Source organism: Archocentrus centrarchus, chromosome 9 (assembly GCF_007364275.1).
Source record: "Archocentrus centrarchus isolate MPI-CPG fArcCen1 chromosome 9, fArcCen1, whole genome shotgun sequence".
NCBI classification, from domain to species: Eukaryota; Metazoa; Chordata; class Actinopteri; order Cichliformes; family Cichlidae; genus Archocentrus; species Archocentrus centrarchus.
Window position 1 is genome coordinate 14,742,297 of NC_044354.1, and position 22,531 is coordinate 14,764,827.

Consider the following 22,531-nt stretch of genomic DNA (forward strand, 5'->3'; position numbering starts at 1 on the left):
AGCTCTGACGAACAGGCTCTTAAGATGAATTTCCCAGTGTGCATCACTAAACTAAACTGATATCCAATTATGTTTCCCACATCGACAAGCTAACCGAGCAGCTGCGAGCAGCAAAGGCTTGCAGTGTCAGAATTGGCCAGGCGCGAGGCAGAGAAACTCAGGACCTTGAAGGAGATGTCACAAGGAGGCTGGAGTCAGTCGCTTGAGTGAGCGATGGTCCACACGCTTGCCTGAAAGCATGACATTGCCGAAGGGGGAAAAACACCATTTTATCATTCAGTGCGATTCGCACCCTCTCTCCCTGTCAAACATGCCATATGTCCCCGTCACAGGTCGTCTTGCTGGCTTATCGAGTGTGACAGGGCTATTCACACACTGCTCCCAATCAGACACCATCTCCTGCAGAAAAAAAATCACCACTATAGCACAGTGACGGGCTGTCAAGCAGAGGGCACCAACGTCCACAGGGCCTTGGCTGAGAGTCTGCCCATCTGGGGGAAGGGGGCAAAGGCCAGAGGTTATGAGCTCAGGCGTCCATACATGGTACACCTCGCACAGACTCACAGTGTTGGCACTCCTGTCATAATTCAGTCTGCAACAAGGCCAAAATCAGTTTTAATTAAAATTGTATTTGTTCACGTAAAGTTTTAAGCATTGAAACATTTTTATGTGGAGAAAAAGACATTTTTCAGACTGTTTCTAACACTCTCTTTAAGTGCTCTGTGAAATAAATATGACTTGGCATTTCACTGGATGACGCAGATCACTGTGACTGTGGAACAGGTTATTTGCCTGACAGGAAACAAAAGTACTATGTAAACCTTACCTGGGACTTTGCACTGGGATGTGGTTGCAAGGCTATTTTCCTAACCACTACATCACACAACCCTATATGTGCGATGCCAGTTTGTGGCTACAAGTGAGCAATGCATATTTAGGGCGCACAATCTGATGCTTTGAAGAGTTGCTTCTCACTTCTTGGAGTCTGCAAATGTTTACTTTGATGCCAAAGAATCTCAGTGGTACTTAGCCACTTGGCTCCAAACACAATGACACTGCAGATGCTGAATATATTCGCTAAGTGAGCAATCAGTTGCAAAGTGGGCTGAAAATTACACTTATCCCCCCGTGATGATATGCACAGAGAAATAAATCAGAGCGCAAGAGAAAAAGCAGTGGGGCAAGGGGGAGAAGTGGTATCACCTGATCTGCCTTATCTTAAAAAAGGAGCGGGATGTGGCAACTCAACTCTTCAGAAAAAGAGATAGAACCCTCCTGGCACATTTTTATAAGAAAGATTTCTGTGAAATGATTGCTAATCTATGCAAAAAAGCAATCAGTGACTCATTCATAATGCATGAGCAACGAGATACCAATTTTGCAACGCTTTCGGATTATTAGATGTTATCGTGAATGCAGCAGATGAAATATGAACACTCCTACCTGGCCCATTGTAATTACATGACTGCAGCAGTCCAGAGATACACGACGAGAGGGAAAATGTGAAGAAAGAAACATACAGAGAGACAGACAAACCATCAGATAGAACATCCATTACCATCTGACTGCAGATAGCTCTAGATGGGAATATTTGTTTCTAACAGCTTTATGTATCCATTTGTGCCATAATTTATCAACCTAAAAGCTGTAGTTTTAAGTACATCTGGCTGACGTTTTAATGGTCCATCAATCACATGGTGTCATGTGATAACATTTCGAGATCATCCGCCTCCCTGAGCCTCTGAGAAAAAAAAAAAAAAAAAAAACTGAATCCAATAAATTGGCTCCAATCCCAGGGAAATGATGAGAACCTATTTTGAATTCAAAGCAAGTTCAAAGTATGAATGTTAGATAAGCTGCTTCTCAAATTAATGCAAATCAAATTTCATTTAGGATGTTTTTGTTCTATATAGACCCTCATGTACTGAATATATTTCTGTGCCAGTATCTAAGCCACAGTTAAAAGCCTGAAAAAAAAAAAAATTCCTGTTTGGATTATTGGATTCAGATTATTTCATGAATTAATGCAATGAACTCTCAAAGCAGAATGCCTTACTTGTGCAACAGCCCTACATGCACTCTGATCACAGAAATAATAATAATAATTTAAGTAATTCAACATATCTTTACTTGGTTACAAAAAAATGGTCTTAAACATTACATGTTTGACAAAATACTAGATGTGCCTTTTTTTTTCCATTCAAGCAATACAAACAGGCAGAGTTACAAACCTTGACCTTACCAGTCTAAGCAGAGTGCTTCCAACACAACCTCACATTCATCCGGCCCCATATGAGCCCAACTAGCATGTAACACAGCTTCTTTTCTTCCTTTCTCTGTTTAAAAATGTAAAAAAAAAAAAAAAAAAAAGAGAAGAGAGAAAGAAAAAAGAAAGCCAACTCTTTTTTTAAACTCGAGTGTTAACGTGTCTGGATAACACCTGGAAGCCTTGTGAAAAGCGCTGACAGATTTCATACTTTTACATTCAGGGCAACTTCGACACAAGGGATTTGCTCTTAAAACGGAGCACAGCAAGGATGAAGGGTGGTATAAAAATCAATGAGGCTTTTCAAAGGCAACATGAAAAACCAGCGCCTTAGCCTGCAATTAAACAAGAGCGCTCCTGGCACTGAGGGATGACAGAGTACGTACAGGTGCCCTCGACTTCACAGGATCAATTACAGGATCAATACTACGACATGATACAATTCCATGATGGAAACTGAGACGTGGACTGGAGCTGCTTTGCGTCATGTGTTTCAGATGTTTACAATAAAACAGCTCAAGCAGGTCTGTAGCCGTGGACCCATTTCACAGGCATGAAAGAAGTCTTGTTGTAGACCAAACAGATTCTCCAGGTGGAAACCTCTCTTGAAATATTATTGTCTACTTTAAGGACAGTTAGAAACAGGTTGTGTCAAACCTGCGGCTCTTTTATTCATCTGCAGTGGCTCACTTGTGGCTCTGACAAAAAAGATACATGAATATAAATATGGAATTAAGCAATGGTTGCTTTTGGGGGTTTTTTTTGTTTGTTTGTTTTACATTTTATTTTATTCTTTACACTCTCAGACTATAAGAATGTGTAATGTTATGTGCATAGATATGACATTAAAAAATAATTTAATATTTTATCAACCAAAATATGGATTTTAGTCTGTCTATCAACAGGCATCTTATCGCTTTCATTTAGCCAATCCCCGGTAACCTTGGCTATCACTGATATTTACACTGAGTCCCCCTAGCTATGGATGACAAATCCCCCAAATAAAAGTTGTGTCTGAAAATAGAGAATTTAACAGTGCGTGGACAGATTTTTATGGTTTTCACTGCCAAAACTGCCAGCTTACCCATATGCTTGATCTGCAGCTGGACTGTAGTCAAAATCCAAATTGTCTAATGTCCAATTTTTATGCATTTATTTATTTATTTTAAAGCTGCTAGCTTAGGCTGCTATACATTTTATTTATTATAAAAGAGGTTTTAATGTTATTCATTTGCACAAACACAAGTAGGATTTGCAGTGGCATGCATAGCTTTATATTTACTCTGTTTCAAAATAGGCCTACACATGCTAATTGATATATTTTCCCTTCCTTTTGCCTTCAGAACTGCAGAGATTTTGGTCCATATTGGCATGCCATGGGGGCACTGTGGTCATAAAGAGATGGACATGATCAGCAACAATACACAGGTAGGCTGTGGAGTTTGAACAAGGCTCAGCTGACAATAAGAGGCCCAAAGTGTGCCAAGAAAATATCCAGCACTTATTGCACCACCAGCAGCCTGAACCACTGATACTAATGGATCCATGCTTTCATGTCATTTACACCAAATTCTGACCCTGCCATCCAAATGGTGCAAGAAAATTGAGACTTCCACACTGTAATATACTCAATAAACTTTGAACACTCTGAGCAGACATCGAAGGCTGCCAGACTTGTAGCTTTGATTAAAAACTATTCAGGGAAATTTTTTAAAGTGGAAATTTAAATATAAAATACCTGCAGCATCATAAGCCTCAGCTCTACTTTGTGTTTAATGCTGACTAGCAATGTTTTGCATGCTAAACTGGGATGGTAAACATGATAAACTTTATAAACATCAGAATATTAGCACAAGCATGTTAGCATGCTAATATTATCATTAAGCACTGCTCTGCTGCTATGCTAGCCCCTTCAAAGTCTCCCTTTATAAAAGGTTACACTGCTCCTTCTCCATTTGAATTGCTTTTTGAAACTCTTTCTGATCTGTGTATTTAATTTTATTTCATGGCAGAGGACAAATCTGGCCGGTAAGCTGGGTGGTGAGCAACACTCGTACTGGCTTGACCATAAATAGCTGACTGGCTCATGATGGCATACAAAACAGTTTAGGTCTTTTACACTGAATGTTCTAACTCAGAGGCCTCAGGACATTACAGTAGAATGCAGTGATGACAGTCTGGCCCTGGGTGATGAATTCAAGGTGCACAACCCTGTGAAGGTTGAAGAAAATTTCAAGCATGCTCCTGACCTGATATGCCACCTTCAGGCTAGCAAACTGGACCGTTCCTCTGAAAACTGCTATTTGGTCTGAGGGTCATAGCTGGAGAGCCACAAGCTCTCATCACCACTGATTACCCTTGACATGAAGGTTGGGTTTGAGAATGAAGTTTGCTCTTTGCACAAGTTTGAAGCCCATGGTGAAATCAAAAAGGCACAATGGGATTTCCAGGGAGTTCTCCAAACATAACAGGAGATGTGGGAGTGTTGCACAAGGAGACAGCCTTGAAGGGGAAAACAGCCCAATTAAATTTAAGTCAAGTATGGTTTTCGTTTTTTTTATGGGAATTGTGAAATATTTTGGGCAGACTCACAGAGTCATGCATGGCTGTAAACTGTTTTTTTTTGTTTGCTTGTTTGATTGGTTGAGCAGAATAATTCCTATTCTTCAGACCCTTTAAGATCATTTCAATTAAAAAGAAAACAAAACTCTCCCCATCCCCGAGTGTTCACAGGTTAAAAGTTTAGGGAAGTCCTAAAAAAATTCCTAAAATTTACATTCCAGTGGCACAGTAAGTTTTGCTAAACAGCAGTTTCTGTTCCCTCGAGTCAGAACCACTGAATGATGATTAAATGCTAAAATTTTGCATAGCACACGTAAAGCAGACTCAGCCAGTACATTCACACTTTCAAAATTTGCAAACACAGGTTATAGGTTATAGCAGAACAATTAGCACTGTAGTTACAAACTGTTATTAATTATGCCGTGGGATATTGTATCAATAATGAAAAAAAAAAAAAAAAAAGACTGCCTGACATATCGCTGAATGTAAAAACTGGATCCTCTTTGACAGCGCTCCTGTACCATGCTGTCTTAATCGGACCCCTGCTGAGAACACCGGCCACCGACCCCCACTTAGCGAAAGGGCAAACACTCCCAAGAGGATCCTACAGCTCATCATGACAGAGAGGATCATCATGATGCTGATTCTGCCTCTGTCATTGTATTCATATGAATGGTGGGAAGAGGATGGTTTCACAGATCTTTCCTGCTGTGGCCAATTCCACATCCCCTTTTACAGATATCAAGACATACAATTCAATCAGCACAAGAAGTTTTCCATAATAAAAATTGTGATCCTATACATGCAAATGCAGACGTTCCCTGTGGAAAGTCATACACTAAATCCCCATTGGCAAAACGAGTCGACATCAACATGATATCTTGTCAGTCAGGTCTAATTCTGTATTCAAACTTAATGGCTCCTGACAAGCATTTCACCAGTCGACAGGGGACCAGAGGGAATGTGCCACAGTGTGCATGACCACTCAGCAAATTCACATTTAGCATTTCATTCCTCCTGCTTGGAGAGAATGAATTATTCATCCTTGATTCTATCACATTGATCCACACAGACAAAACTCCCTAAAACCCCCCAAAATGTTAAATGTTAAATGGTTTGTACATCTCGCCCCTTGCTCCAGGGACAGCGCACGTTTTTCCACTGTATCTGTCTAATTCTGACATTCTCCTTCTATCCTTGACCCCCTTCCTCACTCCCTCTGTTATCTGAAATCATCTTAGGCCCTCCTTAGATTCTATTCATCAGAGCAGAAAGAAGCAGGCGCTGACATTGATATAAAAAAAATACCATCTGTGCCTCGCAGGGGTAAAAGGAGCGAAAGAGAATGAGACAGAAAAGAAAGAGAGGGGCTTCAAATAAAACTGGCTCCGTTGTCTCCCTCTTGTCCCCCCTCGTCAATGCCATTTCAATTGAAAAGCGCAGTGGTAATTAAATTCCAGCAGGGGTTAGGGGCAACTGTGCGGCATGCTGACGGGGGGCTGCCCTGACAAAGATGACACAATTCAAGAGGACAGAGGGGGCGCCAGGCAGAAAAGGAGGGAGGGTGACAAATGTCGTATATTCACGTACACTGCCAGATTTGTACTACTCAATCTTTGTGACATTTAAAAAAAAAAAAAAAAGAAGAAAAACATAAAATGAAATAGATATTCAGACTCAACTGAATCCCCCAATGACCTTTTCCGCAAATCAGGGAAATTCTAAACAGATCCGTCTTCTCTATCTGCGGCATTTGCAGAATACTCTGTAATGCTTTCAAGGGAGCGATTAGGTGGAGAAGAATTTGGGAAAGCTGGTTTGTGTGTGTGTGTGTGTGTGTGTGTGTGTATGTCAGCACAAACATGTGACTCAGAAGGACACTCGTCATTGATTCATATTATAGTAGTGCTAATCCAGAGGCTCCAGAGAAAGCCACACACTCCTGCTTTCCCTCTTTCCCCCTTCTGTATTAGCAAAACAACGCAGCCGGTTAGTCTTGCACTGGAAAAATTAACAGAGCATATTACTGACATTTTACCAAACTGCTGGAGAAATTAAAGATGCTCTCAGAAAGAAGCACAACTGAAATCACAGTAAATTCTGCATTTTAGCACGTTTTATGCAAAGCAAAATTAAAGAGCAAGGCAGCAGCACGTGGTGGGATTCAGAAGCTCGTTTCAAAATGGTTTGCATCTGCCTTAATAATAATTAATGAAAGTCAAGTCTGATATGTGAGTCTCACTTTCCTTGAATATATCCTGTAAAATAATGTCTCACCTTCATTCCCAGCAATATTACATGCTGCAATGCCAAGAGAGTACACTAAAATACACTAAAATATGCTGGCGCCTACTGCTTTAAACATTTGGAAGAAAATGTAACTTAATCCTACCAGTGTTTCACTTCCACATCGGTCAATTTTATGAGAGCTGTCTTCTGCAGATCCCCTTTCATAAAAAGCATTTGTGCAACTCTGATGCCACCTACTGGACTTAGAAGTCAGTACACATGCTGTTAACCCTTAATACATTTAGACTGAATGAGAACCGTCACCCAAAACACAACACATAGTTAATTGTTCTTCATAGCTTTAAACATTGAGATTAGTCCCCCCCATTCAGGAAACTTTTAACCTCAGTCCAACTCTGCCCAGATTGAAATGCTCCTTGGTCCATTCTGCCAACTTTATTAGTTCAGTATACCTCAGGTCTTGAGGTGATAAAAAAAAGTCCACTGCTACATCTGTTCTCTTGCAGCCACTGCCACAGGTCAGTCTTAGTAGTGATTTAAAATCTCCAGGATTTCCTCTTTAATGGCGATGGGAGAGTGCTGCTGGACACCTGGCCCACCAATGCTCGTTTCCCAGCAGTCATAGCCACAGTCTCTCAAATCTTGCACTGTACTCTGGACAATCAGGGAGTCGGTTTCTATAAAATAAGCAAGTTATAATAGGTAATGTGAGAAAGAGTCAAGACAGGATAAAAATAAGTCACTTCAGTTAAGAAGCTAAGACAAGAATATAAGGACTTGGTATGCTCTGTGAGACTGCACCAAACATCTGCTGCTTTTTGCAAAGGAAATTGTCCAAAACAGGATGGTCTGGACATCATCTCAACAGTAAGGATGCAGCTGTACAGTAACACTGACAGTAACCACACAGGCTGCTCTGAAAATGGAAAGCTTTGGATTCAAGAGCAGCTTTAAAACATAAAGATAAAATAATCCTTCCTTCCGTAACTCAAAGAGCTGCACTACTAAGAGCTGCAAATACCCTCTGAGAGCATTTAGACTAGACAGATATGAAACAATCTACTTGAAAGTAGCTGCAATTCCCTCACTCAAAAACATTTGCTAAGAAAACAAATAAAAAAGCATTTGGAAATCTATTTGGAGTGGTTAAGACTTATTAAAATTCAGTATGCTACAGGCTGCAGGCATAAACAAAGGCTGAACTTGCAGGTTTCTTTGCTTGTTTGCTTTGTCAAAAAGCGGATGATATAAAGTTTTCTCGTAACCAAATGCATGATAATACCTGCACACCAAAGACCTTTTCTTGCACAGCCTTCTCATCATTTTCTGCCACTCAAATTATTTCGCAGGCAAAGAGTGAAGAAGAGTTTGAGAAAAAAAAACCCTCACTGTCAGCAGGAGTCTGACAGTTTAGCTCTTCAAACATCCCTCGTCAAAATTAATTCATTATTAGACCAAAGACCAATCAGTTGAAGGATGTGGTAAAATGAGGGATTAATTTGAATTATGCAAGTCATCTAAACAGGAAAGGTAATTATAACAGCAGATAAAGTACATTCCTTAAAAAAATAAATAAATAAAAAAATCTGTTCAACTTTACTCTCTACATAATCATTTAAAAAAAAAAAAAAAAAAAAAAGCTCAGTGACAATCACAGTGGTCTGCAGCACCTGGTCTCAGAAGCGTGATGCCACAGCCTCCTCCTCCTGCACCTGTTAGCTTGCTGTGGAGCCCTTTGGCCAATGTGACCTGGCACAGTGTGTCCAGGGCAGGGTGCCCCACACCCATCACATTCAGATGGTGCTGGTTGATATCAATGAGCTCCTGTTAAGGATATCAGACAGCTGTAATTAATTCATACGGAGAAACATCAGCTATGTGGGCATGAACATGGTTTCCCTGGTTTAGATATTTTTCTATCAAAGGCATAACAGTTAACAACACTAGCTAATGTTAGCCTAGAAATAAACTCCACTTGATGGCTATTTAGGTTAGCCAGCTAGCTTATACTTGGGTAGCTAGCAACTGTATCATATCTGAGTGTAAATGCTATTTGACTAACCTGTTAATGAGGTCGATGATACTTATTTATGTATGATGTAAAATAGTCTTGACTTTACCTAATAATTTATTTTGCAAAACAAAGTGAATGCATAACTAGCAGTTCTTGCACTGGTCACTTCGTAACATCAAATTCAGCTTTATCTCAGTATATGTGGTAGTCTCTTGGCCACTGTACCCCACACAGTAATGTGCAAAAGTCTTGTGTCACCCCTCATTCTTTACATTGCGCTTGGAAAATGGGGGAAGGTGCAGTGATTTGCTGAAATGTGCAAACATACATGGAAATACTGTATATAAGACAAAAACAGAGTTTGCACAATTCTAATGAGTTTGAAAGTCAATATTTATTTTTATTTTCCAGCAGAGCCTGAACTCTCTTAGGCAGCTTTCTTCTTATTTCTTTAAGTAGTCTTCAGGAATAGTTCTCCATGCTTCCTGAAGGACAGTCAAAGCTCTTCTCTGGATAGTGGTTGACTTTTGTTCTGTTCTCTGTCAAAATGATCCCACGCTGCTTCAATAATGTTAGGTCTGGGCTCTGGGGAGGCCAATGCATGACTGACAGTGTTCCATTGTCTGTTTTTCTATCCAGATGTCCTTTTATTGCACTGACAGATCAACATCAAACTGAAAAATGAAGCTGTTGCCAATCAGACACTTCCAGATGGAATTGCATGGTGGCTCGAAAACTGATGATACTTTTCTGTGTTCTTAATTCCATCAGTTTTCTCCAACACCACTGGCTGAAATGCAGCCCCAAACCATAACAGAGCCTCCACCGTGTTTTACAGATGGCTGTAGGCACTGTTGTACCTCTCTCCTGACCGCCTTCATACATTTTGATGACAATTTGAAGCAAACATTTGGCTTCTTGACAGCCACCCTTCCACTGAGACCATTTCTGACGAGGCTTCAGTGAACAGTAGATGAATAGACTGAAGGGCCAGATGCATCTCTCTGGTCCTGTGTCAGGTCTTTGCTGGATTTTCCCCTATTTCTTGAGAACATGACTTTCAGATATGGTTCATCTGCTGTAAATAGTTTTTAGGCCTGCCCCTTCTTCTTTTGTCCTCCACTTGTCCAGTTTCCTCAGATTTTCAAGGACACACTGCACACCATGCTGAGCTATCCCAATTTATCAGCTGATAGTTCTTTGGAAAACACCTTGCATGTACAAAAATACTATTTTATGCCTGTCAAACTGTTCTTTGGCATTTTTCAGAGATTCATCTCAAGAAATCAGAACAAATTATTTGTTTTTGCAGCAGGCTGCTAGTAACAAAGTGCCTAAAGGCCCAATTTAAAATCAATTTCACTGCTTAGCTGTGTGTTATGTGCAGACACAACACTGGTTCATACCTTGAGTTAGGTCAGTGTTAAGTGGCTCAACAAACAAAAAAAACATTCCTCTGAAAATGCTCAGGTACAAGGACTGGACTGAAAATGAGCGAAAAAGCAGCCAATGTGCAAAGAAAAACTGTGAAAGACCTTCAGAAAGTCTGGAGAACTATTGTTCAAGACCACTTTTTAAAAAAAATACTCCCGTCTCACTCATTGGAAGCAAAATATAAAGAAATGAGGGGTGGTTCAAGATGTTTGCACGGTATTATACATTACATACAGTTGAATGTTTATTTTGGATGCAGAGGATCATCAAAAATAAATATCAATGACAACTAATGTCATGTTAATAATGCAAGATACTTTACAAACTCTTAATATTTTGTACCTCTAGAATATTGTAATGCTCTCCTGTGATGGGCTCACAGGTCATCTCTGAGAGGACCTTCTCACAAGTGCAGGAAATGGCATCAACTGAGTCAAGAACGGGGCCCATGATGGATGGAAACTACAGGAGGGGAAAACAAAAACAAAAGAAACTTGTGCAATATGATAACCATCTGTGCACGCGATTTTTAAAAATAAATCGTGGCTGCCTTTTGACGGATAAGCTGCATAAAAATACAGATTCTAAGATGGCAGGTTTGACTTGTGCTCCAGCTTGATCACAACACTGTCACAACACCATTCAGGCCAAATTCTCTGTCTGAGACAGAAAACTGCACACCTGCTGGTGTCACCAAGGCAACAGCACACAGGGGTGCCGGCTAAGAGTTTAATTTTAATATTTTATGAAGGCACTCAACACCACGCTCAGGAGTATCTGCCAAGCAAAAGCACTGCCTATTATATTAATTACAGTGTCAGCAAGTAACACACGGGGGAGGAAGAAACCATTTAGTACCTTGTTAATTTTGTCCTTCACACCGGCAACAAGTACCTTGGTGCTTCGTGGTACTTTGGTATTAGTGAGGAGGATTCTTAATAATGGCACCCTGGAAGTAAAACAGACAGATCAGAGAGTTCATTCAGATGTATTGTTATGGTGCTTTGCTGATGTACTAATTTTGTCCAGAAAGTGAGTTTGTTAATTGACCCTTTAAATGAAATCAAATTAATAATCCTTCTTTAGTACCTGCTCAGTGGTATTATCTTTCCAGCCAAGAATCTGAGCATGCCGCCTACAAAAACCAAACCATAATCATTAAAATCATAATCATCAGAGGACAATGAACAGTGACAGTGGAACACTCTGATGTGTACATGAAAGAGTGTGGTATAAAATTAAAGGAAGGTGTAAGAAGCTACATATTTTAATGCCTCACCCCACGTTCCTACAGCGTTGTCCACTCCTGAAGGATTACCGTGGATGATCATCTCCCCTTGGAAAGCCCAACTATTGATTAGCTCCAGGTCCTCCTGACACCACCTGCAATCATTTTAAAATAAAAGGAAGTTTACCAAAACTCTTTTATAACCAGCTGCCTCCCTATAATCTAAGGATACTTTGGTATATAGAATAGAATGCCTTTATTGTCATTATACAGGATGTACAATGAGATTGGAGTATATAGGTGGGACACACAACTATATGCTCACTAAGTGAATATAAAGATGACTGTGATTGTGCATTTGAAGCACAACACACCACAAAACCGTACTAGCAATACAGCGAAACAATAAATAAAATGTACTGGTGTAAAATGTAGCTGTTGTGGACTGCAATACACTGCACACAGTTGTGTTATAGTGCTGACCAAAGCTATCCATCATTTTTTTCTTTCTTTTTAACAAGTAGAATGTTATAATTTAAGGCCTCACATTCAGCTTCAAACCAAAAGCCTGTGCGACACAATTTCCATTGTGTGATGTGTAATTTAAAATTTTATGCTTGCTGTCGCTTTTTTGTAATACTGTTGTGATGCTTGTGCAAAAAAACAGCTGACAGCAACAGCTCATGATGGAGCCCTGCACAGTACCTGGCGGTGTGTTCCCACTCTTTGAGAGGAGGGGGGATGGATCCGTTTGCATAGAGCAGAGCTGCGGCTAAACACACAGAGTAGGCGGCACTTGACCCCAGTCCTGCTCCGGTCGGCAGCTCCGACCACACAGACACCGTCAAACTGGGCAGCTCACTGAGAAAATAAATACAAAAACTGTGTGTGTGCGGAATTTAAATGCTGCATATATATGACTGTATATGCCTGTAAGTTATACCTCTGAACTGTAACAGTACAAAAATATTTATAGATAACAGAAACTTGCAACCGTATCCCCAAAATGTGAACAAGCAACCTGTGAGCATCGCTATACATTTAAAATCATTCTTAGTTCTCATTTCCAATCAATTATCACTCTTTTTTTTTTGTAATATATTGAGTATATTTCATTAAGTCAAGTAAATTATATGCCATATCCCCGTCTTTACAATCACGTTAACTGTCACAGTTACAGCACACACTGTACATACTCTACTGTATTCAACAGAAACTTTCTTGGCACTTCTGTCAGTGCCTGCCAGGGATGCTGCTTTTGGGCAGAGGTGAATACTGTAAACTAAATGTCCAGCTCTTCTTTCTCTTGAGAGGAAAATACATACAGACATTAGGGTGCAGAGTGGCTCAGTGCCAGACTCTCATTAGCAGCCATCCTGTCACAACCCATCACCTCTCTCAGACATGCCAGCGCCTTGTCAGCGCCGATTAAACCTCCTGACAACCTGCTGTTTAATGCTCCTCAGCATCCTTTCTGTTCATAGCTGCCGAAGCCGTTAATACTCACATCCGGCCATTGCTTTACCATCTTCATTTTTAAAGGACATTTTCCCCTGAATCTACTTCATCTCTAACTATACGTTTGGGAATTAGAGTTATAATTAAGAGCTGTAAAGAGTAAATATGTGACAACTGCAGCTGGTGACATGTTCATACATTTACTCAAGTGGACACAAGAACTGATCAATACAAATCTACTGTAATGTGCATTTCATTTGAATAAGGACGTCTAAATATAAACACATGGGGTCATCGCTGTGAAAAGAATAAAACATAAAATGCAAGAAACCCCACTATTATATAGTACAGTATATCATGCTACACATAATAAGTGGGATTATTCAGCCTGATTGAATTTACTTTGAACTGGGCTGTAGCTCTCTCTCTCTCTCTCTCTCTCTCTCGCTCTCTCTCTCTCGCTCTCTCTCTCTAAAACACACACACTGTACAGTTTAAACAAGATAGAGTAATTTTGTCATTTATCATTACTGCACACTGTCTGAATCACCTGTAGGTGGACAAAGTAATAGCTGCAGCCACTTTCAGTTGCACCGCCTCTGGGCAATGAGTTTACAGCTGCAGTCTTTCATCATTTTTACAGCAGTCCTCTTTGAGTGTGTACTTTTGAGAGCTTGCCTTTAACACCTGTGTAACCTGTGAGCTAATACAGAAATGAAACCTTCTGTTTAATCAGATGCTATAACAGAATTATAACAGAAAAACTATTCTGTACTTCCTAAACAGCAAAAATTTTGGCAGAACTTTGTGTTTTTTCCAGACAAGTGACCTTTAACTCTGGTGAAGTTTCACCTCCACTACTCCCCAAGAAGCACAGAGGAATCATGATAACAGTCTTCCTGTCACTCAGTACAAAATGTTCTGTCTGACAAAAAAAAAAATCTTATGCTGTAATGGTCTGTCACACAATAAGATACCAATAAAAACAAGCGTTTAGTCTAATCGGTGATTGCTTACAGGTTGTCAAATATGAACCAGTATCAGTATTTTTTATGCTTTTTCTGACAAAAATAGCTACAGATCTGCCATTTTTCTGTCTGTCATTATGTTTTTGTTTTGATAAAATAAGCACATGATAAGAAGAATAGCAGTACTCTCTCACCCTGATCCAAACAGCGAGGTGTAGAGGTAAAGGAAGGATAGGGTGGCCATGTTGCAAGTATCCAAGCTTCCATTGGTTACACCAATAAATTCCCGCAGTCTCTTCACAAGTTCAGCATCCAGACGTTGCACCTCGTCCCTCTTACCTGATAACATAATTTAAAAGGCATATCACAGGAACACACTTTGATCTGTAGTTGTACAAAACCAAAGCATATAGTGCAATCTAGAAGAATTATTTTAAGATGTATTCATCGGTTAAGAGTTTTATTAGTTAGTGTCCAAAGGCTGATATTATAATAATCTCCTTAGACAATAAATGGAAGTTTAAGGCTGCAAAAGAACTTGATAAATATTGCTGACCCAGAAGCTCATAAGTTAAATCACTTTGGGCAGTGGTGACTTTATAGTAACACCAATGATTCTCCAATAATACTGAGCAAAACAGTAAATGGGGTGCACTTTTTTCTACCTTTACAGACAACGCATTTACAATTTGTCTCTCATTTACCTACAGACCCATACACCACTGATGCAGTGAACATATTGTTCTACCACCCAATAAAATTAGGCCAAAATCTGCGTCAATACCTAAATTTCATTGTAGGATGCATGACCTGCGTGCAATATTATAAAATCTGAGTTTGCGGGACTTAGTGATCCCCACTGCTCAGATGTATCTTACCACAGAAATAAGGAACAAGCTGCTTCAGCTGTGAAAGGTCCCAGCAGAGGAATGCGTCGATATTGGGCAGGTTGATGCAAACCTTGCCAGTAGTGGTGGCTTTCAATTGCAAATATGTCCTCAAGTTCAAACTCACAGCTAGAGCCACCTGCGATGAAGCAACATCAGAGCAAGCAAATTAATTTTAGGATATTAACTGCAGTTAGTGCCATTTTACCAAATGTATACTATGGCTTTATGGCAGTTGGGTGCGTTTTGCTTACAATGCAATATTCAAATGATGGGAAGAGACTATTAAAAAGGAGCCCTTGCCAAAATTAATAAACAAATAACAAAGCCAAGTAAGTATAAAAATGTCACCTTTGTAATAAGAAAACTAATTTGATAAATTTCAGGATACACGTGTCGTGTTTTTGCAAAGATGTTTTGACTATGATAATACACTCATCTTCAGAGGTTACCTTTCCGTGAACCACTGCATGCTCTCCGTGTAGGATCGCCTTTCCAGGAGCTGACACGTAAAAGTCCTTCACTTGCATCTCTGTAAAAGCTTCCAGAGTACAAAATATGTTCAAATCTGCGTAACTCAGTGGCTTCAGTTTAACTTTTCACTGACAGCATTAATAACAGCTAGCTTAGCTAGAGTTAATCCGCTGAACCAGCAAGAAGCAGCAGACAGCTCACTCCCACAGCACTGTCCTTTCCGCGAACTTTAATGATTAGAAGTTTAACTAATTACTTTTACGATTTAAAAAACCCACGGAGCTACACACTACACCCAGTTTCTCTTCATGAGCATCAGAGAGTGTTAAAAGGCGAGCTGACACACCGAACGAGGGACGAGCGAGGATTTCCTGTAACCAATCACCTCCCCCCCAGCTGGTCGAGCATATTTTCTTCTGACCAATCAGCGTCCAGAACTCTGCCACCATAGCGTGAGTTGACCAATCATGCGATGTAATGGAAACGCCCATGATCTACGGACACCACAGAAGGACAAAAAGATTGTGCCAACGTCGTTTACAGTTGTTGCTGCTACCTTGTAGCTAAAAATGACATCGTTTATTACCAGACCTGCTCTCCTTCGCGGCGTTGTAGCGACGTGCAGGTTCATAAGCGAGCATCGCGCAAAGAGACCATTGTGTTCAGTCAGAAGGTAGTTGTACTATGCTGTCCTGTGTCGGAATTGGTGTGCAAAGTGTTGCGCTCCTGTTCATGTGTTTCAAGTAGCTGTCTGTGTAACTAGCAAAGCTGCTGGTTAGTAGCTGTTAGTACACAGATCATTATAAAAAAAATACAGCTGAATTAAACTCACCGGCCACTAGGTATACCTGTTAACCTGTTCAGCCGCAAATATCTGATCAGCAAATCACATGGCAGGAACTCAGTGCATTTAGGCATGCAGACGACCTGCTGCAGTTCAAACTGAGCATCAGAATGGGGAGGAAAGGTGATTTAAGTGACATTGAACGTGGCGTGGTTGTTGGTGTTAGATATAGTGGTGTTTCAGAAATTGGTGATCTACTGGGATTTTCCCACACAACCATCTCTACGGTTTACAGAAGAAAGAGAAAATATTCAGTGAGTGTCAGTTCTCTAGGTGAAAATGTCTTGCTGATTTCAGAGAACAGGCTTCTTCAAGCTGGCAGGTAGGCAACAGTAACTCAAATAACTACTCCTTACAACAAGGTATATAAGAGCCTCTCTGAACCTTGAAGCCGATGGGCTACAGCAGCAGCAGAAGACCACACTGGGTGCCACTCCGTGTCAGATAAGAACTGGACAGTGAAACTACAGTTTACACAGGCTCAACAAAATTAGACAATAGAAAATTGGAAAAACGTTGCCTGGTCTGATGAGTCTCAATTTCTGCTGTGTCATTCAGATGTTGGGGTCAGAATTTGGTGTAACCAACACGAAAGCATTGATCCATCCTGCTTTGTATCAACAGTTCAGGCTGCTCGTGGTGGTGGATATTTTCTTGGTACACTTTGGGCCACTTAGTAGCATCATTGGGCATCATTTAAACATAACAGCCTACCTGAGAATTGTTGCTGACCATGTCCATCCCTTTATGGCCACAGTGTACCCATTTTCTGATGGCTGTTTCCAGCAGGATAATGTGCCATGTCACTAAAGTCAAATAATCTCAAATTGGTTTCTTGCACATCACAGTGAGTTTACTGTACCCAAACGGCCTCCACAGTTGCCAGATCTCAAGCCAATGGAGCACCTTTGGGATGTGGTGGAATGGATATTTCCTTTGAGAAGCCACTTAATGTTTTATGTCATGGGTATTTTATGTTGTGTATTTGTTGTGATTTATATTTTATGTTATATTTTTAGTATTTTTTTTTAGATGTTTTGAGTTGGTATGGCTGCTATCTTGTCCAGGTCTCTCTTGTAAAAGCAACTGTGATCTCAGTGGGACTTCCTGGTAAAATAAAGGTAATAAAAATTCACATCATGGATGTGCAGCTGACAAATCTGCAGTAACTGCATGATGCTATCATGTCAATATGAACCAATTTCTCTGGGGAATGTTTCCACCACCTTGTTGAATCTGTGCCGTGAGGAATTAAGTCAGTTCTAAAGGGAAAAGGGGGTCCAACCTGGTACTAGCAATGCATAACTAATAAAGAGGCCAGTAAGTTTATACAAATATTAAAATTATTTTTTAATATATCCTCTTTTTTCACAACAGTTATGCCACTGGCGAAGACAACAGAGTGCCCAAAATATACACCAAAACAGGAGACAAAGGTTATTTATCATCTTCACTCAGAAACCACTACCTTACCTCACTGTACTACAGTATTAAAAAAAAAAGGTCCTGATTCTTTCTTAGGTTTCTCAAGCACATTTACAGGAGAAAGGAGGCCAAAAGAAGATCACATTTTCGAAGCCTTGGGGAATACAGATGAGCTGTCATCAGCTATAGGGTAAAATTTCTACTATTCAAATATTGCATGTCATTCTAGTGCATGTTTTAGAAATATGCATTGCCTGAACGTACCATCTTTCCGTGTTTTACAGGCTGGCTAGAGAGTTTTGCCTTGATAAAGACCACACATTCACTTATCAACTGGACAAGGTGTGATTTTTGCTATGCTGCATTTATTAACTTCCTTCAATGCTGACATTGTAAATTCAACAGCGATAAGGCTTTTGATTGTTTGGCTTTTGTCACTTCAGATACAGTGCATTTTACAAGATGTGGGCTCCAACATTGCTACCCCTCGATCATCTGCAAGAGAAAGCCATATAAGTATGACAGCTCTGGCTAATCCAGTCAGTTAAAAAAAATAAATTTAAATTGTATCCCCTTGTGATCACTTAATTTTTTCTGGGGTTTTTTGCAAGAGAAAACAAAATTTGCTGCACAGCCAATTGTGGAGTTGGAGACTTGGATTGATAAGTTTACAGAAGAACTCCCTCCTTTAACCAGCTTCATTTTACCAGTAAGTTTCTGCACACACATTCTTATAAAGATCTACATGTTCCTGTTGAACCAAGACCTGCTCCTGTGTGTTTCACAGTCTGGTGGGAAGAGTAGCGCAGCCTTGCACTTGGCTCGGACAGTCTGTCGGAGAGCAGAGCGCAGGTTGGTTTTAGTACGAGCCACAAAACAGCCTTAATGATATCAAAATAATTTGTGGTCGGGTTTGACATTTCTGTTCTGGTCATAGTGTTGCTCCAATTGTTCGTTCAGGGGAGGCAGATCCAGATGTTGCAAAGTTCTTGAACAGGTCAGTCTTGTACCTTGACAAAATAATATGAAACTTGTTTCTTCCACCACACATCTGATAAAAGGTCTTTTTTTCCCTCCCCCACTCAGGTTGAGTGACTACTTGTTCACTGTTGCCAGATACGCAGCTATGAAAGAAGGCAGTGAAGAGAAAATCTACAAGAGACCTGAATGACCACATTCTCACAAAAATTAAAACAGGAGCCTTGTTTTGGAAATGTAGATACTTTATTCATACTGTAAATACAATACATACGTAGATTTGATGCATTTTTTTCCATTTATTAAATGTAAAAATCACAGGTCGCAATAAATAGCAAGTGTACATCCAAAATAACTATACTATTAATTTTTTTTTTTATAAATTTCAAACGTGCATTCAACTAAGTTAATATACAGTTAACATGTTTCTCCATAGAAATCCATTCTTGGTGGTTCTATAATACGCTCGCATGTCAGCCCTGTTTGGGGGTGGGGCGACAGTTTGTTTTATTCCAGTGTCACAGAATCTGGCACCAGCCCTGGCTCTTCTGGGAAAGGCTGCTGGCCCATGTCATTAGAGACAGATTGCGGTCATCAAAGGGCGGATAACGCAGATAGGTTACACACTCAAACCGCGCGCTTCGTAGCAGGCACGATTTCTTGTGAGAAAAGGTATCAAAGCTGTAACGGCCATGGAAGGAACCCATTCCACTGGCACCTACAAAAAAAAAAAAAAAAAAAAAAAAAAAAAAAAAAAAGGCAGATCAGTTGCTGACCGTACCATCACCATTTACTAGAACACCTCAGACTTACCTACTCCACCAAAAGGTAGAGCCACCATCACACTCTGCAGGATGCAATCATTGGAGCAAAAGCTTCCACTAGAGGTCTCACTCATTAGTCTTGAAACGACCTGCATTATCAGAAAAGCCATCACATGATCAGAATACATGCTAGATACCCCATCCCAAATAGTGACCTCAATTTTTTGCCTCATAGACCTACTTTGCTATTGGTGGAATATGCATACACACAGAGGGGCTTCTCTTGCCCATTGATGAAGGCAATAGCCTCATCCACATTGTTTACAGTCAAAATTGGAAGAACTGGACCAAAAACCTCCTGTTGCATGATGGGGTCTGATTCAGCCACATCTGTCAAAACTGTTGGGGCTTCAGATAGTAGGGGGGGGAGGGGGGGGCACATTACAGCAAAGTTAAATATATTGCACACATTAGATGGCTTTATGTCAAAGAATCCAACTTAGAATTTCCATACCAATATATTTCTCTGCTTCTATCACATGCCCACCCACAGCCACCTTGCCAGATCTCCATAATAGCTCTCTTGTACGGTTAAAAATTTCTAGGTTGACCATGCGGCCAAAGCTGCGTGACTCTTGGGGGTTAGGACCATAAAACTCCATCAGGCAGCACTTGAGGGCCTGTACCAGCTGAGCTTTGACATCCGTGTGGCATAAAATGTAGTCAGGAGCCACTAAACTCTGTCCAGCATTATGGAAACGTGCCCAAGCAATGCGCTGCACAGTGGTGGAAACGTCACAGTGCTGGTCCACGTAACATGGGTTCTTCCCTCCCAGAATTAAGGTGACAGGCGTGAGAGTGCGGGCTGCAGCCAGAGCAATTTTGCTTCCATCCTCTTTGTTTCCTGTAGAGTGAAAGCCAAGTGTAAGCATAGTGAACAGTGCATACTGTGTGTGTTTTAGATGAACAAACAATTACCTGTGAATAAAACATGATCAAATTTCAGCTCAACAACTTCAGACAGGTCACTCATGCCTGCAAGAATCACATGGAAGCATTCCTTGAGGAAAACAAGAGTTTTGTGTGAGATAATTCCTTATTAGACAAGTATCTTTCTTATAATTCAACTAAACTAAAAGCACATCATAAAAAAAGTTATGTAACTGGTGAGTATTTTCTTCAAGAGACATATTCTAAGTTCTTGCAGACACAAATCAGTTCCTTCCTTATGCCAGCTTACATTGTCCAAGTAGAAGGGAATTAGACGATGGAGAAGTTCTGCTGTGTGCAGAGTGCACTCAGAGGGGCTGATGATGACACAGTTTCCTACACAAATGAAAAATAAAACATCAGTGGCTGTCGGTAAGCCTGAGTGCAGGAGAACTAAATGGTTAAATAATATTGACTGCACCTGCTGCAATGGCTCCGACCAGTGGCACAAGGCACATTTGTACGGGACTACACCAGTTCCCAATGATAAGCACCACTCCCAGCGGTTCACTCGTCACCATACAGTCATCCAGCGTGGTGGACTACACAAACCGGACAAGCTCCAAATTATGTTACAAGTGAAACAAGTAAAAAATTATCAAGTTCATCAGGACACAGACTGGCTAACAGAGGGAAAACACATTAGCTCATTTTAGTCCTTTAATAAAGGAGCAACTTACATTTTAATCTGCTTTGTCAGGCTCAGCACAATACATTTCTTTGTAGCAGTAGATGGAATGTTCTTTCCAACAAGGTCATGAATAATCCCTATAACATTATTACAGTGTTTTAAACAACAGTCTCACCAGGTTCCTTTCCACTTTCTGTGGCTGCATCCACTTCTTAAGGTTGGTAATGGCATAGACAGCCTCATTCTTGACCAGGATCAGTTCTGACACAACTGTTTCAAACCGAGGCTGGTTGAAAACAGAAGACAAATATGAAGGGAAAAAAAACGAAACCCCCCCCCCCCCCCCCCCACACACACACACACACACTTTGACTGTACCATCAATTCTTCCTACTAAAAAGAAGAAACTCCAGCCTGACCTTACGGAGGTCCCTTCCAAGTGCATCCACAAAGTCGCACTCGTGTTCCTCCAGCATCTGCACCACAGCCTCAAGCTGAGTCAGTCTGAAGTTCTCCTTGAGGGTACGTCCAGCTTGAAAGGCAACTCTAGCCCTCCTCAGGAGATCCACGCACTCCAGAGAATATGTTTTCAAACAGGGGTCCCCCAGTCTGGTCCTGCAACAGTAGTTTACACCACAAGGCGATTACGCAGTCACTCCACAGCTTTATCACGATGCCTTCTGGTAACACTGCTTCATTCAGACGGTTAAGTTAAACTTATGCACCTTCATCAAAAAAACCCCACCTGCATATAACTGCAGCCAGTCAGGCGATGCACATAAAACTAACAAAGCTGGAGTCTAACGTTCAGATAAGCCACTGTGAATTAGGTTAATTAACAATAATATATATATATATATATATATATATATATATATATATATATATATATATTAAAATTTAAAAACAATTTTTTAAAAAACTATTGACGAGGTTTTGAAAATAGGCCTACGGTTTATAATCACTTTGTTTGTTTGTTTTATTTTACCTGCGCAGCGCCTTGAACCATCGTGATGGATTAGGACTCGGCGGACGGCTCATGGTTATTCAGGAGGTTCAGGCTCAGGCAGCAGCCGGAGTGACAACCAACCTTCACAGCAGCACCGCTCACCTCTCACGAAGGGTCACACAGCACAGGGAGAGAGCACAATGGAGAGTTTAACTCAGACGCGCATATTTACACGATAATCCGCCACGCACGGTATTCAGGAGAACCAGAAAACGTGTCAATCCCCGCAGCCTTTTGTTAACGTCTCATGTTTGCCGTCAATTACCAGCCTGTCACAGTGATCTGTGTTTAGGTCCCGTGCGTCGCTCCACTGTGTTTGCAGTCTTTGCCACGCTCCGGCTCCACGGGT

General features: G+C 40.6%; 3 protein-coding genes across 4 annotated transcripts; 1 reads left to right on the forward strand and 2 right to left on the reverse strand.

Moving 5' to 3' along the window:
* Positions 1–2,172: 2,172 nt before the first annotated feature.
* mvk (mevalonate kinase) lies at positions 2,173–16,392 on the reverse strand. Its single transcript, XM_030738503.1, has 11 exons — positions 16,374–16,392; positions 15,520–15,608; positions 15,059–15,206; positions 14,375–14,519; positions 12,460–12,615; positions 11,806–11,909; positions 11,616–11,661; positions 11,385–11,475; positions 10,869–10,988; positions 8,749–8,902; positions 2,173–7,755 (listed from the first exon to the last, which is right to left on the reverse strand). The coding sequence occupies exons 2-11, from the start codon at positions 15,595–15,597 to the stop codon at positions 7,604–7,606; spliced, it is 1,194 nt and encodes a 397-aa protein (XP_030594363.1). The 5' UTR covers positions 15,598–15,608; positions 16,374–16,392; the 3' UTR covers positions 2,173–7,603.
* Positions 16,064–19,130, forward strand: mmab (metabolism of cobalamin associated B). The gene is made up of 9 exons (XM_030738504.1): positions 16,064–16,214; positions 17,763–17,821; positions 17,907–18,000; positions 18,095–18,152; positions 18,254–18,326; positions 18,422–18,519; positions 18,598–18,662; positions 18,748–18,807; positions 18,897–19,130. The coding sequence occupies exons 1-9, from the start codon at positions 16,111–16,113 to the stop codon at positions 18,979–18,981; spliced, it is 696 nt and encodes a 231-aa protein (XP_030594364.1). The 5' UTR covers positions 16,064–16,110; the 3' UTR covers positions 18,982–19,130.
* A 40-nt stretch (positions 19,131–19,170) lies between these two features.
* On the reverse strand, positions 19,171–22,531 carry aldh3b4 (aldehyde dehydrogenase 3 family, member B4). 2 transcript variants are annotated; one of them, XM_030738501.1, is made up of 11 exons: positions 22,448–22,531; positions 22,162–22,286; positions 21,593–21,788; positions 21,349–21,459; positions 20,964–21,084; positions 20,793–20,878; positions 20,531–20,612; positions 20,067–20,456; positions 19,794–19,960; positions 19,602–19,701; positions 19,171–19,506 (listed from the first exon to the last, which is right to left on the reverse strand). In XM_030738501.1, exons 2-11 carry the CDS (start codon positions 22,212–22,214, stop codon positions 19,307–19,309), a joined length of 1,506 nt encoding a protein of 501 aa, XP_030594361.1. In that variant the 5' UTR covers positions 22,215–22,286; positions 22,448–22,531; the 3' UTR covers positions 19,171–19,306. The 2 variants fall into 2 exon arrangements, with proteins under 2 accessions (XP_030594361.1, XP_030594362.1); XM_030738502.1 differs by lacking the exon at positions 22,448–22,531 and having other exon boundaries at positions 22,162–22,409.